This window comes from Falco peregrinus, chromosome 1 (genome assembly GCF_023634155.1).
Source record: "Falco peregrinus isolate bFalPer1 chromosome 1, bFalPer1.pri, whole genome shotgun sequence".
NCBI lineage: Eukaryota > Metazoa > Chordata > Aves > Falconiformes > Falconidae > Falco > Falco peregrinus.
Genome location: NC_073721.1, coordinates 26,971,998 through 26,988,154, shown reverse-complemented (window position 1 = coordinate 26,988,154; position 16,157 = coordinate 26,971,998). Strand labels below are relative to the sequence as shown.

Genomic DNA, 16,157 nt, shown 5'->3' with positions numbered 1-16,157 from the left:
TGAGATTCTCCTACTTTTATTCTGTTGCTTTCAGAGCTAAAAGAAACTTACGATTGTTCAGACACTACGAACTGTCCTGAAAACAAGGTCTTGTATTCACTCTTAATTACTCAATTCAACATTTTAAAAAGCTGAATACAATTATTAGCTATACAGCACCACAGTTGTGCATTGGTAGTTTACAGACATAACACATGACCCCTTTTCACAGGAATTTGTAACTTATACACAGTGACATAACGGATAGACATGATTATCAGACAAGTGCAAAATGGCATGCAGCTAGTTGCTTTCAATTTATAAGCATTATCTTCCATTTCAACATTATTTTTATTAAGTCGTTCATTGTGTGGGCAAGCACCCCAGCTCACACTTACATTTTGTATACATTGAGCTTAATACAATCTTTTGTATTTTCACATTCATCACATCTTTAAACTAATGATTACTGACACTTAAATTCAATTGGAAAATCCAAACTACAAGCATTCTTTGTATATACATTCTTCAAATTACATCAAGCCTACAACCTATTCCACTCTTAAATATTCCCACTTCCAGGAAAAGGCTGCATAAGGTACATTTTTATTAGATTATTCACAGCAATAAAAACAAATTGTGCATACAACAGCAGATCAGTCTCCTGCTGCGGTTGAGTAGCACCTGTTTTCAAATTAATTCTGAAGCAGTCCTACTTGCTTCCCTCTCCCGCTTGGCTGAGCTTCAGCAGCAGTCCAGTGTGGCTCTCCAGGCTCAGACATACTGTAAATGCCATCTTTGTATAATTTTATGGATAAAGCTTGCCACGATTAGAAGGTAAGTTCTAATCACAGAAAAAAATATCCTAGAAAACCCATGCAGCCCACACCCGGTGCATCCCAGTGCTAAAGGGACATCAATGACACCTTTGGCTGATGTAACAGTGGGTAACCTCACCTTGCTCAGAGAAACATGACACAATGCGAGATTAACACCGGAGCTTTCTGCCTCGGAAGGTGACACACAGAGCATCAGAACTGAACAATCAGCTTGTGGAGATGCCACATGAAGTTATACATACAGATTCCTGTGTTCCTAAAACACACTTAATGCTGCAGAATTGTCACAATTATGTTGTTTTCCTACATTTTTGTCTGGAAATTAACACTAATCAAATCTGTGAACAACAGATTTGTCTGCGTAGATTTTTTTTCAGATTCCTGAAGATTCACCCCTAACAGGTATGTGCCAGTGAATGATACTGGTATCTCAACACACTGAACTTCCCGTGCAGTAATTGGTCGTTAGAAACACCTTTTTTTCCCCTACTACTGCAGAAGGCTTGGAACACACAAGTGTTAGGCAAGCTAAAAGTTACTGTAATGACAAAAAGATAAAGTGGGGAGATGTTGACCTGCTGACAGCTTACTGACTCCAGAGCACCGATGGGCACTAATCTGTTGTGAACTTCCCTGGCTTCTACACACATGCACAAATAACCAACTGGGCTGAAACCTGCCCTGCTAAACTAACTTCATTCCAAAGCAAATTAGAATGTCTGAAAAATACCAAATGAACCATTTTTGAGCACTACTGCTGTGAAATGATTACGTATTTCTGGTAGTTTAAACCAGTTCCAGCACTGCCTTATCAAGCACACCTCTTCAACACTCTTCAGCAAATTTTTAAGACCACTAAAAGGCATCACGTCCAAAATTGTGATCTTCAAAACCCAGTCTCAGCTTTCACTAACATTTGTACACACCCACATTTTCTACATTGATATCCCTGATACCATTTTTGCGCATGCTCTGAAATGACTCAGTCTTAACTATGTAAAATGCATTAGTATCAATCTCCTACATCTCCCTGGAAGTCACAAGCAGTTGTCTTTATCTCTGCCCTCACAGGAGTTCATCCTTTACAACAGACTTCACATAAAAAGCATGTTCTTCTGCACCACAACTCAGTGGTTAGTGCGAGTTACCAACAAAACCAAAAACCAAACAAACAAAAAAATCAACTTAATTTCCACCTTCTATTAGAATTTTCTCTAGCCTATTTTTCCCCACTTCCCAGAGGTTAGTAACATAGCTTGGGGACCTCCTCATTCCCTTCTCTTGAAGGGAATCTCTTCTAATCAGAGTAAGACTATGTGCATGTATGAGCCCACACATACCACTGGATCCCCAGTTCTGCGTACGGGTGGAGGGGAGGGCTGGAAGGGGGGTCCTGAGTTCTAGCTGCTGCTGCTCCAGTGAAAAGTTTACATTATCTTTGGCAGTCACTACAGAAGTACCACGATTCCTTACTCCCCCTTCTTGAAAGGAAAGCCGAGCAGGTAGTGAAAAGCTGTAATGGAAGTCTGAAGCAGAAGGAAGGACAGCTAACACACAGTGAGGTGGTGATGGATCCTCAGAAAGATGTGGGATTTAAACCTGGACGCCTCTCACTAGAGTTTCCCATTGGCCAAGCCCAGTCAATTCCTTGCTCAGTGCAACAGGAACCTGAAGCCCACTTGGAGCTGTGTATCCTCCCCCAGCCACTGCACAAACAGCCAAGAACTGTAAGAACTTGCATTGCATCACTGCAGAGGGAGTCCTCTAAGTTAACAGCAGCAAATGCTCGGCAGTGTGGTGCCTACATCCCTTAATGCTGCACTTTCCATTAACAGCCTTGGGGTGGCTTACAGATCTTAATTTAAGAAACCATAAATATTTTCAACCTTAAATTCTGTTTAGATGCTTGAGTTCAAGTTGGTTTAATTGTGACATTTCCCATTCTGCTGAGCCTTTGGCCTTACACACTTTCTTCCTTTGAAGTAGACTTCAGATTTCACATACTACTAACGTTACAATCAATCTGGATAGCTTGATTTTTGCAAAAGACAAAGCCAATGAGTCAAGATTTACACCAATCCCTAACAACTAGGAGTGGAGAAAGAGAGCCCTGATGTCAGGGTCAAATGCTTTTCCAGGTGGGTTGCAGGCGTTTTATTTCTTCACCGAGAGTACCAACCACTCTTCCCAATGCCAAGGACAAAACCTGTCTCTTAATGTTGCTAACTGTCAAATATTGCTTCAAGTAGCCCCATTAGGAACAGCAGAAGTACCTGCTGACCTGTATCTTTGCACTGTCAGAATTTGGAATTGACACTATTTACTGTTCTAACAGTCACACTTACTCCTAACCTTTCGAAAAATAATCTTTTGGCACGCATAAAAAAGAGATCAGGGAAAGTAATTTCTCAAAAGCGACACTGTAAAGCTGCGCTAGGCACAATTCAGTGTGGCTGCAGCACTGCTCTGAAATTACACTTTCAGATTTGATAATTAAAATCCTGTCTTGTGCAAATATTTCTACCTTTATATTATTAAGATTTCATACACTCAGAGAGCAACACAGATGGATCTACCTTAAAAGGTGTGGGATGCCACACAGGGAAGTCCTCTGAAACTTCCCTGAAAGTGACTGGGAATACTTTTCCAGCAATGCTGTATCAGCCTAGTAACTAGTCCAAGCAACTGGATAGCAAAACACTGTATAATAAAAAACATGCACAGACTGATAGATGTAACATTACCAGTATGCAAAAAACTGAAATGAAACAAATTAAGAACTCCAAACATTAAATTCAGATTGTTTATTGTAAACAGAATAACTCTAGCACTCTGTCATACTGGCTGTGTCACATGCACCCAATTCCACATCAACTGCTTAAAATAGCACTTGCAAAAATTACAGTTATGTAATAATAATTTATGGTTTCTTACATAAACTAATTAACAAGCACTAAAATTGAATTACAGTGTATTCTAGATAGTTTTTTATTGCTTGTAGACACTGCAGCTTTGGATCCATTAAAATGAACCCATTAGTATGCCTGAGTTTATCAAAATTTACTGCTATATCAAACTCAGAAACTGTAAAATGCTGGAGAACACTTAAAATCAATTAAGAGTTGCTGGAAAACTACATGGGTTTCCACATCCAGTCACAGAACTCTGAAATTCTGCATTTTTTTTCCTCTGGAAAACGTGATTTGTGAGCTTTTATTAAATACACTGCTATTCCAATTTATTTATATAATTTGTTAAAATTAGAGTTGATAGTACTTCCATGAATATATATATATATATCTATTTTTACACACGATAGAAGCCATTTCATTTTATTCACCATAAGAGTGGTATGTTTAAATACTAAATCCCAAAATATATATTTTTATAATATGTTGTCAAAAATTTTAATATCTATAATACAAATACTTTTACTAAAGGAAAACTATAAACAAAAGTGAAATGCAAGAGGGTAAAAAGCCCATTTTATGTGAAGGATCCATGAAAAATGCGGTGAGCAGAGACACCTTTACTGCTTTTGTTATAATATGTTTAAATTTTTTTCCTCTTGGGCTACAAAAAAATGCTAGTGCCCTTCTTTGGCAACAGGTTACATCACAAATTATCAAAAAATGTATTAAAAATAGGTTGAAACATGTACTGTTAGGCTTTAAACAACTTTTAAATACACTGCATTTATTCAATTAGAAGAGACTCTCAGATAAAACACAACTTAAGGCCCTTACCCTGGCAACCATTCATTTATTTTGGCTTCAAAGCCCGTGTAAGAACACTGACTCAAGGAGAAGAACAGCCCTATCAAATATATCGGGATTCTGACATATGACAACATGTGTGTCACATCAGGGCCTTGGTTTCTGGTTCTTTCAGTAAGAAGCAAACTCACAGTAACACCATCAATGAACAGATTTTATATCTTCGGTGCTTTGCATACTCTATTCCTGTCTGAATTATTACTATTGATTTTATGCATTAAGCAGGTAGGAGAACATCATTAGTAAGATGCTCCCTTACCTTTTTGTATTTGGGGACTGTCTCAAGTACAAGACAACTCTGCAGAAGCCAGTAAACTTGGTGAAGATTAGTTACCACGAATGTTTTCCCAGTTTACTAAATTATGGAGATACATACATACAGTATTTCAGCATAATTCTTGATCCTGTTGGGTTTTGCGCAGACTTTTTAGAAGAAGTAGGAACAAACATTTTGTGATGCAACCTAAACCACAGCCTGTGCTACAGCAGTACCGCTAACCCAGTACTGCACTGTCCCAACGCCTTCCTGAAGGACAAGGACCCACGCAGATGTATCAGAATGATGTATCTGATTCACTACAGGGCCCATATTTGACATTCACCTGTTCTTGAGTCAAGAACTAAGGTGTGCTTCAAGTTATTTGCACTATTAAGTACTTTGCTGGACTTAGACCTAACATAACAAATGAGGCAAAATAGCTCGAGTTCTCCACCAGTAAACGCACAACTGAAAACAAAAAATGACACCAAATAAAGTATTTTATATACCAAATGGAAACAATTCACAATAACACTGAAAAACTGAACAGAATGTTGACAGTATTAAGAGACTGGGACAATACTTTTGGTAACAAAAGTAAGATACACTATTAAAGTGTTTCCAGCATTTTACTAGTTTTAATATAAAATGTCCCCAAATCTGTATAGAAAGATTAAAATCATGCCCGTGTCTTCAATTATGCTCATTAAGACAATTCTCTCACTTACTACTGCGTTGTCAAATTTCCTTTCCCCTCCCCACCCTGGTCTTCATAAAACTTAAATAGAAAACATGTTGGTTGCATTAAGGATCAATTAAAAAAGTATCATTCAACACGTCACTTCAAAAAAATGTGTAAGTCCCTATTTTTAAGAAAAATTGTTGACCCCATCTCAAAAAGGACCTACTTTTCTCACCCTTTCCAGCCCCCAATAAGATAATTATTGGGATACTAAACGCTGTTTTTCAAGAGTAACGAGGATATTTCAAGCCATTGTTTTTGCTCTGGAGGGTTATTTTATCAAAATGAAAATGTGAAGGGATATACTATTTTAAAAATATACTGCATCTACAAGTTTTTTATTATTATTGTTTCAGTTGATTTTGGTTTTCAACAGGTAGTCTGTTATATAAATGACACGTGACCACAACTGATTTTTATATGCTCTCTATTCCTAACACACAGCTAATGTCAAATGAACCGAGTAGTAATTTGGGGCTTTCATAACGGACAGAACCATTTATGCTAATGATCTTTAATAATTTTGTTCATCATGGAGTCCCCTGAAACCATGTCAGTACTGATCATTTGCATTTCTTCATCCATTGGGGTTCTTCACAGTTTTGCAGCCATGAAATTGATATGTGGTTTCACCAGTGGAAACAGTGGCAGACTGCGCTTGAATTCTGTCATATTTTCAATCACACTTGGCTGCAAAGAAGCGTACGCAAGAGAAAGTCTGCTCAATATCTTTGATCAGAAAAGTGAGAAATTCCTTGCTTTTATTTTAACTTTTGCTACAGCTACATATGAACATCTTTCTTGCTCTTTTCTATGTTAGTGATTCATGCTTCATTATTACAAGATCCCCAAAATACAGTGTTATTTCTTATAAAATAAATGGTTTCATATTTACTCTAGATAATTTAAAACAACAGCTATAATGCCGTAATTGCATTACTAATAATGGCAGGAACTTTAGTAAATGCAGAGCTTGTCTTTACATTTACAAATTCTACTTCAAAACATCCCACCTACTCTTTGAATATCAGAGGTAAGATCATAAAAACAATAGCAATTCAATGAGCTATTATTTTTAGTTGCAGTAACAAAGCAACTTTTAAATATTTCAGTCATAATGGTTAACATAGCCACATATAATTCATAAAGAAATCTCCACCCATGGTGATTACCTCGCCTATTATTTCTGAATAAGAACACAAATCTACTTACTACTGCATTGTGAAAAGTTAATTATCTGCTGGGGCAAACACTACCATCCTTCTTCAAGAAAATTCATTTAAGGTCCAGTGCTATCATATTGAACCACAAAGTGAAATCTATAATACTTTTATGCATAGAATTTGTCAAATTTCTTCCTCCACAGGTTACACATTGACAGGAATATGCATTAATATTTTAAGATTTAAGATAATGACCAGATAGTTGGTTTTGTTGTTGTTGGGTTTGGGTTGTTTTTCTGTTGTTGTTGTTTGTTTTTAACAAAGATGATAAAATTGTTGATGCATATGCATCTTTCTCTTGACACATCTGATCATATACAAATCAGTATTTCCAGACAATAATCTGTATTTACTCCACAGTGTAGATACTCTACTACTACTATTAGCTTTCATTTCAATGGACTAGAAGGAACAAAAGGTAACAAGACAGACTGTTAAAAAGGAAAAAAAAAAAAAAAAATCAGGAAAATTCCCTGTTATTAAGGATAACAATGCATGTGGAAAACAGCTGAAATGTCAGCCCCACAACAGCATGAAATTAAAGAAGTTCATTTCTCCCTATATTTTTATACATATTATACATAAATATATTTTATATATTATATTTAATAATACTAAACTTCCATATTAAGAATACAGGCTGGGATTTTTTGTGTGTTTTTTCTTTTTACCTGTGGTAGTGGTGGTGCTGGTGCCAGGTTCACATCATTTTGGCATGGAAATTCTCCAACAACAGGGCCTATTTAACATCAGCAAAATTAATTCAGGACCATAATTTAATCAGTACCTTTTACATAATAAACTGTTTTCTTTTATAAGAGGTATCACAGGTTATTAATTTTCAAGTATCTGTACATAAGATTTTCGGAAGATTTTGCTTTTATATCCATGGCTGTCTGTAGCAATACAAAGAGCTTAATCCATGATTTGACTTGAGAACATGTGCTGGGGCAGTGCCTTTTATTCATTTTACTTACACATTATAATGTAGAAATAAAAATTGCTAACCTACAGATCAATGAATACTTAACATTGTTTTTCAGCATGGATTCTGAGAACAGTAGTAAATGCCATTGGTGTATGCAACAAGAGCAATGCAACAACAGCACACCTTTTAGCGCGGACAGGCCTACGGACACGTGAGGGTTACTCTACGTACCAGAATTCTGGATAGCAACCCCAAGCCTTCTGTGCCCATCCCCACGCATGCCCTACTCCAGTTCCCCCAAAACTTTTTCCTGCATCCAATCTACTTGTCCATGAGAACTTCTAGTCTTAAATTCCTTAAACTGGCCTCCTACATCCATACTCAAATTTCAACCCTAACCTTCACCCTGGGAGTTCAAGTGCTTCGCCCTCCTTAAATCCAAGATTTCTACTCTACTGCTTCCGATTCTTTTCCACTCTCAGAAAACGGTGTGTCTGCCTCCAAGAGGAAGGGTTCTCTCTGGGAAGCTTTTTAGCCTTCCTCCTTTGTGTTACTCTCTAGAGGATGGGCACCTGCTCTTGGAAGAATGCTCATTTGGAGCCACAGAAAACACATTAAAGTTCCAATTTCTCTTTCACGGCAGAAGAGAGGCCACTTGCCAGATTAAATGGTTTACAACTGAGAAGTAGGAGAGAATACCTTGCTGTAATCTCTGTAAGAGTAACCACTTGTTAGGTTTTCTCCCATGCTCACCCTTGTCTTAGGAAGATAGTATTTCAAGCAAATGCTAAACCATTCTGGCAATATAATTATTAGACTTTAAAAAGTCTTCTCTAGATAGGAAAATTATTAGAAATATTTCTACTTAGCAATGACTAGTCATGAAAACTGGAAAGATGCTTTGAAGCAATTCTTCCTTACTCAGCTGCAGAGTTACAAATTCCACAGTACCATAAAAAAATCAATCATTCTGAGACTGGAAGTGTTTCATGACAGGCACACAGCTATCTGCTTCTTTCTGTTCTATGGACAAGCCTTTAATAGTCTTGATTTTGCAACCAGTTACTTGTTGGAATTTAAGTCCAGTAAAACTGGTACAAAATCCGCACAGAACAACATAGAGGTTTTTCCCTTCTGTTTATTTATATTAGTGAAAAACACTTCTGATCTTTTCCTTCTTGAATTCTAACATAGAACACCACAGTATACAATGCACAGCTAATCTAGATTATTTGAAAATAAAACCTGAATAAACTTCAACTTTCTCAAGTTGAAATATAATGTTTGCATTCCCAGAGGGTTGGTTGGTGGTTGTTTTGTGGTGTTTTTTTCCCTTTAGCAGTGCTTGAATAAAGTTGTGGATTCATTCATTGCTTGTCAGGAAAAAAACCCAACCCAAACCACACCACACCACATTGTATTGATAACTGCAAATCCGAATTTTGTTTTTCCCTGTAGGACTATTACAGAGTTTTAAGTTTGTTTTAAAATAGCCTGTTGAAGAACTAGGTGCTAGTTTAAGATACCAAGTTTTAGTATCGATACACTTCAGAATGGCTGAAGAACTTTGTCACAAACATCAATCAGAAAATTTGAAGCACCCATGTGAAGAAAACCTGTAAAAAGAAATACTTTTTCCTCTGAAACATATATAAACTCCAGGGCTGAGTTCTTCTTACAGTGCATTTGTATCACATAACATGGTTGTCTTTAACTAGGACTTGCTTGAACAGGAATTGATTAAATGCTATATTCAGCACAATACTTACAGGAATCCATTTCCCTTGCAAGGACGTGTACTGATACCTTGTGTCTTCTGGGAGCATCTATTGCCAACAGCACCTACAGTAAAAAACATCAAGTCCTTCAGGTGTGGGAAGTATCACTCAGACATTATAAAACAGTAGAAGAATGAAAGCATTTAATTTAAGCTTTAAAATGAGGGATGAATTTTGGGATGTCACTTCAAATATTATTAAGAGCCATCCATACAGTACTTTGAATTATTTTACAAACAAGTTAAGGAATTTATCTACTGTTTGGGACTCAGAAAAACTGGAAGTAACATAAATTCAGCCATTAACTATCACATTATCAGGAATGCAACCTAAAATCTCTGCAGAATTTTCAATCCCTAGCGGCCTTCTGGAAGCATATCACCCTGAACACAATTATTTAACTCAGCTGGACTACCTCACCAATCTAGCCAGCTATTTCTGCTCTGGAATACTGGATAATCATGTATTGAGCATTAGTGTAAGCAAAATAGTATATAATTCTACAAAACCAGAATGTGAATCAAGTTAGTATTTATTAAACGATGGCTGGCTACAAGAACTCCATTTACTAAGTTTGTATTTGTTGCAATCTTCACCCATGCTATCATACTATTAATAATAATAATTAAAAAAAAAGACTAAAATGTTAAGTGTTCACTGTGCCATGTAAATAAGAACCAGTTTTAAGCATTAAGACTGTCCCATAAAAATAGATGCTAATATAAAATGACCTTGGATAGTGAAAATAATAAAACTGAATACAAAAGAGAAATGACTTGGAATAACACTAGCCCCCTTCTAAGAAAGAAAAACAAGAACACACAGATACACACATACACATGCTGCTTCACGGGCAGAATTTTTTCCATCCAATAATGAATTCCAAGGATATATATCTACATTATTTTTCAAAGTACTCCCTGAGCTATTAGCTGCTCTGTAAGTAATAAAATACTACGTACATTTCACAATCTAGTGAATTATCACTGTCCATGAAAACTGTTACAAAATGAAAAGAATGAGGCCCAATTTATTCGGGGGGGGGGGGGGGGGGGGGCACCCCTAGTATTTCAATTGCTTATATTAGATATCTGTCTAGCAACTTCATGCTGAGCTGCAACATACAATTATTGCATCATTATGCTGCTCCTTTGTTCTGCCTAACTTATTCATGAAGGAAGGATAAATGAGACAAGAGAAGACTAAGAGCTGGTAAGAAGAAAAAAAACCCGTAACAAAAACCAATCCTTCTCCACAAATTTTACAGTAAGCTAGATGCCATTAAACTAAGTCAGATCCAGGAAACAAGATTATTATTATTAAGGTATCTGCATCAATCATATCATCTACCTAAAACAGGCATAACTATATGCTTTCATAGTTCACACAAATAACATCCAGTTATATCTACAGCCCTTTCCAACTACATCACTAAATTACCTTGTAGAACTGTATAATATCATCCTTGGTCAAGGTCTTTAGATAAGCCACTTCAATGTTATCTGCACAACAATAGCAAAAATTAGAACAAGTCTGCAAATCGTAGTTGGTTATTAGCACACTACTTATTCAAAGTATATTTCTTTCAAATACAGATGCTGTAATTGACTGCAAATGATAAGCCTTTCACTGTTAACTTTCAAGCTAATACTTGCATCACTAGAAGTATCATTGGAAGCTTGGCAGAATATTTTACTTCAGCAAGTCCACTTGATTTACCAAAAAAAGTGCACGTTTGAAGAATACCGACTGCACTGTACGTTATTCAGTAGCTAAAAAAGACACTCCTACATATTATCTTCAAATCAATGTTACACACTTCTAACGCAGCCTGACTATAGATGCCTTTTATTCACAGTTAGGGAACAGGATGGTAGGATGCACCTTGGCAGGATGTACTTTTAAATAAATGTAAGGAATAGTGCCTACGTCATACCTGTTAAGTAACAATAACCTTTGAGGTATCTGGAAACAATGTGTCTCAGTAGCTACATCGCTTCATATAAATTAAATTTTAATGAACTAATCATGAAATATCATTCCTGCATAAGCCAGAATGTTTTTTTTGTTGCAGACATGCTTGCTTTTCTTAGCAGGAAGATCAAGAAAGAAATGTGTGCATGCAAGAGAACAAATAATGCAGCTAACAAGTCTGTGAGGCAGGCTGTAAGTCATTAATATGAATTTCTACATGGAGAAAATAAATCTTTGAAAAATCAACAAAAATTAATTACATTTGAGATAAAATTTTTAAGCAAAACCATAAAAGTAGTCATAATAAAAATGTAAAAACCTGAAGAAAAAAACCCTTTACTTCTTCAGGCTGGAATACGAATTTCTGATTTTGACAAGAGAATTATTAATGAAATAAAATTACTAGTGGGTAGAGGGGAATTAAAGATATAAAAATCAAGGGAAGTAATAACTTGAGTGGGATTTAGATATTAAAGATATGGCTACAGCTAGCAGTCAGATATTCCAGAGAGGAAATATAGATCCAAGTATAGTAAAAACAGAAACACTTAAGGCAGAGAAAAATTAAACTGTTTCATTGGACACACAGAAAGTACTCGATGGGGTAAGTTCCTGAGCCTCTCCTTATACTTAAGCATGAAACCTTGTCAGCAGTTCTCATTCTCTCGAGACCAAGCTAGATAACAATTCAAAACTCTTTATGATTAAACCAGTTCAGTTAATCATTGTCAACCAAAATGACTGTATTTGCTATTGTGGAAATCTGTGATATTTACATGCTCAATACTGTGCATGTAAAGCTGAAGAGAAGCACAGGATACAAAGTGAGTTTTATGTAGGAAGTATATTATGGAGGAAGATGGAAAATTGTAGCTCTGAATAAAGAGTCGAGACCTGAAAGCGTGAGGAAATGCTGATCTCTACCTAAAGCTGTTTGGGGTTTTTTTACGTTAGAAACTATATTACTAATATATCTCAGCATTTTAGATTAAAAATCTTCAAACAATGATGAAAAATGGAAAAACACAACTTAAATACTATGTAGGATCACAATGCAAATAACTGTCCGTCCGTTTTCAGTAACAGTACTACAAGTTGGATCTCGTGGTTTTCTGTAAGTTTAAAATCTTCAAAGTATCACAGATGGAAAAAAAAATTATGTTTCTTCAAGCCTACTCTAAGCTGAGGCAGGCCACATGTCAGTCAAGATACCTGCTGCCTCTGCCACCACTCCCTCGAAAGAACTGCACAGTGGGAAGAGGAACAGGGTTCATGTGAATGTGTGCACTGTCAGGACTGTCAAAGTGTATCTGAATCTCAGTCAAGGGTTAGGCATGTAGGTAATACAGACAGCTGAACATCACAGAAAGAAACTTGAGTTTATGCGACATCGACATTTGCATTCAAACCACTTCCAATCCTCGACCTACTCTATGTCTCAATGAACTTTAAGGGGAAGAACGGAAAGTCAATGAAGGTCACATTCACCAGTTCCCATCACGTGGCTGAGCATTAGGGAGCACGCTAATCTCTATTACTAATGGCTCCCACAGCAGTGAGAGCACAGGCTCCACAAATGAGGTATTTTCTCAGGGAAGAAGGAAGAAATACAACCTAGAGGACACAAATCCAAAACCTATATGAAATTATGCAAAGGCTATGTAAAAATTTAAGTTGTTCCCAAACGAATATGACACTCAAGAGGCACAAGTGTAGCCAAACTACAGCATTCAGTTTTAAAGGAATTATAATTTGTCTTACCTCTGTCAAAGTTATACTGCTGGGAAATGATTTCTCCCCAGTATTTAGCACATTCTGCAGACAGCTTCTTTGGTTTGTCTAGACGACGAATTGCTAAAGCTTGGATGTGTTTTTGGAAGGCCTCTTCTGTCATATCTTCTATGCATTTCTCCATAGTTTTTAAGAACGCTTCAACTCTGCTTTCTAAATAGTGTGGTGGCTTTTCCGACTGGATAATAAATCGCAGTCCTTGTATGCCGTTTGCCCGACGTGGACCACTGAACACAATGTAACCTTGGCAAAACAAGAACAGTCAGAGACTAAAAGTCGTCCCTTGTTCCAGTGTTGTTTGCCAAACGTGGCACATTTGGCAGGAATGTAATTTTATGCAAAGTTTAATTATGTATTATAAAGGAAATAATGCAGGTTTTCAAAATATGCCATGGTATTTTTTTAAAAAACATCTTTATTTCAACAAGGTAAATATCAGTTCAGGGGAGGGGCAAGGAGGAGATGAGGCAGACCAAGACAGAACAAAAGGAATTCTGTCATCAGGCTTAGGTAGCTCAAAATTAAGCTGCATTCTAGTGCTTCATTAGACTCAACATTAGGAACTTATTATTTTTTTTTCATCATATCTAACCTGAATTCTCTTTGCTGCAATGTAAACCCACTATTTCAATTAGATACAAAGAAAGCATTACTCCCTTCATTTTTGTTGCAGCTTTTGCTTATCTGAACCACTAAGCCTTTCTTTGGTCTTTCCCTCCTCTTATAATAACAAAACTGTCACATTTCAGTCTTTTCAATGTTGTTTTATAGCTCTCTAATAATTGCTTGATGCTTATATGTCAAAACCAGATAAGTATTTCAAAGTCCTTACATGAACGATATAGGACTATTACTGTATGTGCATCTTGGAAGCTCCCATTTATAAATCCCAGTGTTTTTCACAGCAGTACGACACCGCTTATTTATGTTCTACTTCTGATCCACTGCAACCTGTGGATTGTATTCTGTACAACTGCTACCTAGCCAGCTGCTTCCGAGCTTGTATCTGTGCCATTGATTATACCTGCCAAACTGTTCCTACCAAACCGCATCTTATCTTCATTCAAGTCCTGTTTCCAAAATGTCAAACTAATTTTGAATTCTAATTCTATCTTTCCACACACTTGCAGCCTCTCCCAGCTTGGTATTATCTGAAGTTTTAGTAACTACATTCACTCTTCTATCATCCAGAGTTTTGATTAAAATACTAGAAAGCATTGGATGACAATAGAGCTCTGTAGAACACAATTTTTCAAAAGAACTATTATCTATTCTCCAGTCACGACCTTCCAAACAGTCTTGCATCCAAATGTGTAGCACTTCCACCTAGACGCTCTCTCTAGCTTGTTTGAGAATATTATGTGCCTTTCATACTATCAAAGAGAGACCTACGACATCACCACTTCCATCCATACAGCCAAAGTCTGTACAAAAAAGTTAGGTTCGTTTGACCTGAGTTTGTTCAGTAGTAGTCTCTCATTTAACTTTTATCAATTCAGAACTGGTTTGATAACTTATTCCATGTTTTCCAGGAATCAAAATTAAGCTCACTGCTCTGCTCTTCTCTTTCCTTTTTTAAGGAAGCATAAAACATTCACCCATATTTATTTTTCCAGTTTTTCATCTATCACCCGCAAATTCTCAGTTATAAGACTTCCAATTCCAAGATTCCATGATTTTGATTGTTTTGGGTTTTGCTATGGTTTGGTTTCTTTTGTTTGGTTGGTTGGGTTTTTTTGATGTAATGTAGAATTCATCATGCCTGAACTCTTTAAAAGCTTCTAATTTACCTGAACAAGCTTTAATCTGTTATTTTCCTGTTCAGAGGTAAGCCGGACTTTGATCACCAGTATTTATTTTGGAAATCATCTGGTCACAGTTGACATGTTAAGTGAAAACTAACAAAGCCATCCTAAAACATTTTGACACTTTGTTCCACCACTGTTAAATTTTCCTTTTTCTCATACTGCTAAAGCATTTATTGAATGAGTTCTTGTTACTGCTTCTACTGTTTAGTGAATTGGTAACTCCTGAATTTCTCTTTCCCTTAGCTTTCTGAGATTTTATTAACAATTCCATAAAGTTTACTGAATTTTGCTGGTACTTCAACTGTCTTCCCTCCTAAGTCTTGTGAACTCTATCATTTGGCAGTTACACAGTGCTGGAAAAATAAAGTTCTTCCTTATTGTTTCCCCCTCTTCTCTTTAGCTGTTACCTCCAACTTCTACACAAAACCTGCCACCAGCACATTTCAAAAACTTGGTAAATAACCTAGGTCCAGCCCTATTTTCTCAGGTATCTAGACAGTTTAAATCCCTATGATGAATATGGTATGGCTGGTTCTGCTAGCTGCTCACAAAAGGGTTCATCTTGCCTGACATTCCTGGTAGTTCATAGTCATCACACTGAGACATTCTCCTGCCTCTCACCTTTGGAAAAACTGCACTCCTCCTCGTCAGTATTTCAGTCATGCAAGCCATCATTCAAAGTCTCTGTCTCTCCTTGTTACCCTGTTTGGAACAACCTTACCAGTTCTCAAGTCTTACTGGTTCAGGTAACAATTATTTGTACTTATAGGTGAACAGCTGTATTCTTAAAAAGCCTGAAACGTATTTAGGTTTTTAGCAACAAGGCAGCTTACCATTACCCATACAGCAGTATCCCTAAGATAGGGCTTATGAATCATCAAGTGTACCTGTAAGTAGGATCACAAGCAGAAAAGACTGAACTACTACTGATTCTTTAAGAAGATCTAAAATTTAGGAAACTGATCTAATCTCCTTCTGACAAAAATTCTAAATAAGAAATTGTCTGTACAGTGATCAAGTTTTTTTTTAAGCCAGAGTTGGTTTCAGATATTTCAGACTT

The 16,157-nt window shown here is 36.6% G+C and overlaps 1 protein-coding gene across 5 annotated transcripts in view; it reads right to left on the bottom strand.

Annotated features, from left to right (window-relative positions):
- The window catches only part of IDE (insulin degrading enzyme), a 70,418-nt gene continuing 54,261 nt past the window's right edge, over positions 1–16,157 (bottom strand). For all 5 annotated transcript variants that reach the window (XM_055791768.1, XM_055791990.1, XM_055791812.1 and 2 more), the window contains exons 21-25: positions 13,260–13,532; positions 10,965–11,026; positions 9,516–9,588; positions 7,490–7,557; positions 1–6,285 (exon numbers count right to left, since the gene is read on the bottom strand). In XM_055791768.1, coding sequence (XP_055647743.1) covers positions 6,190–6,285; positions 7,490–7,557; positions 9,516–9,588; positions 10,965–11,026; positions 13,260–13,532 — 572 coding nt within the window. In that variant the 3' untranslated portion in view covers positions 1–6,189. The remainder of the gene's footprint in view (positions 6,286–7,489; positions 7,558–9,515; positions 9,589–10,964; positions 11,027–13,259; positions 13,533–16,157) is intronic.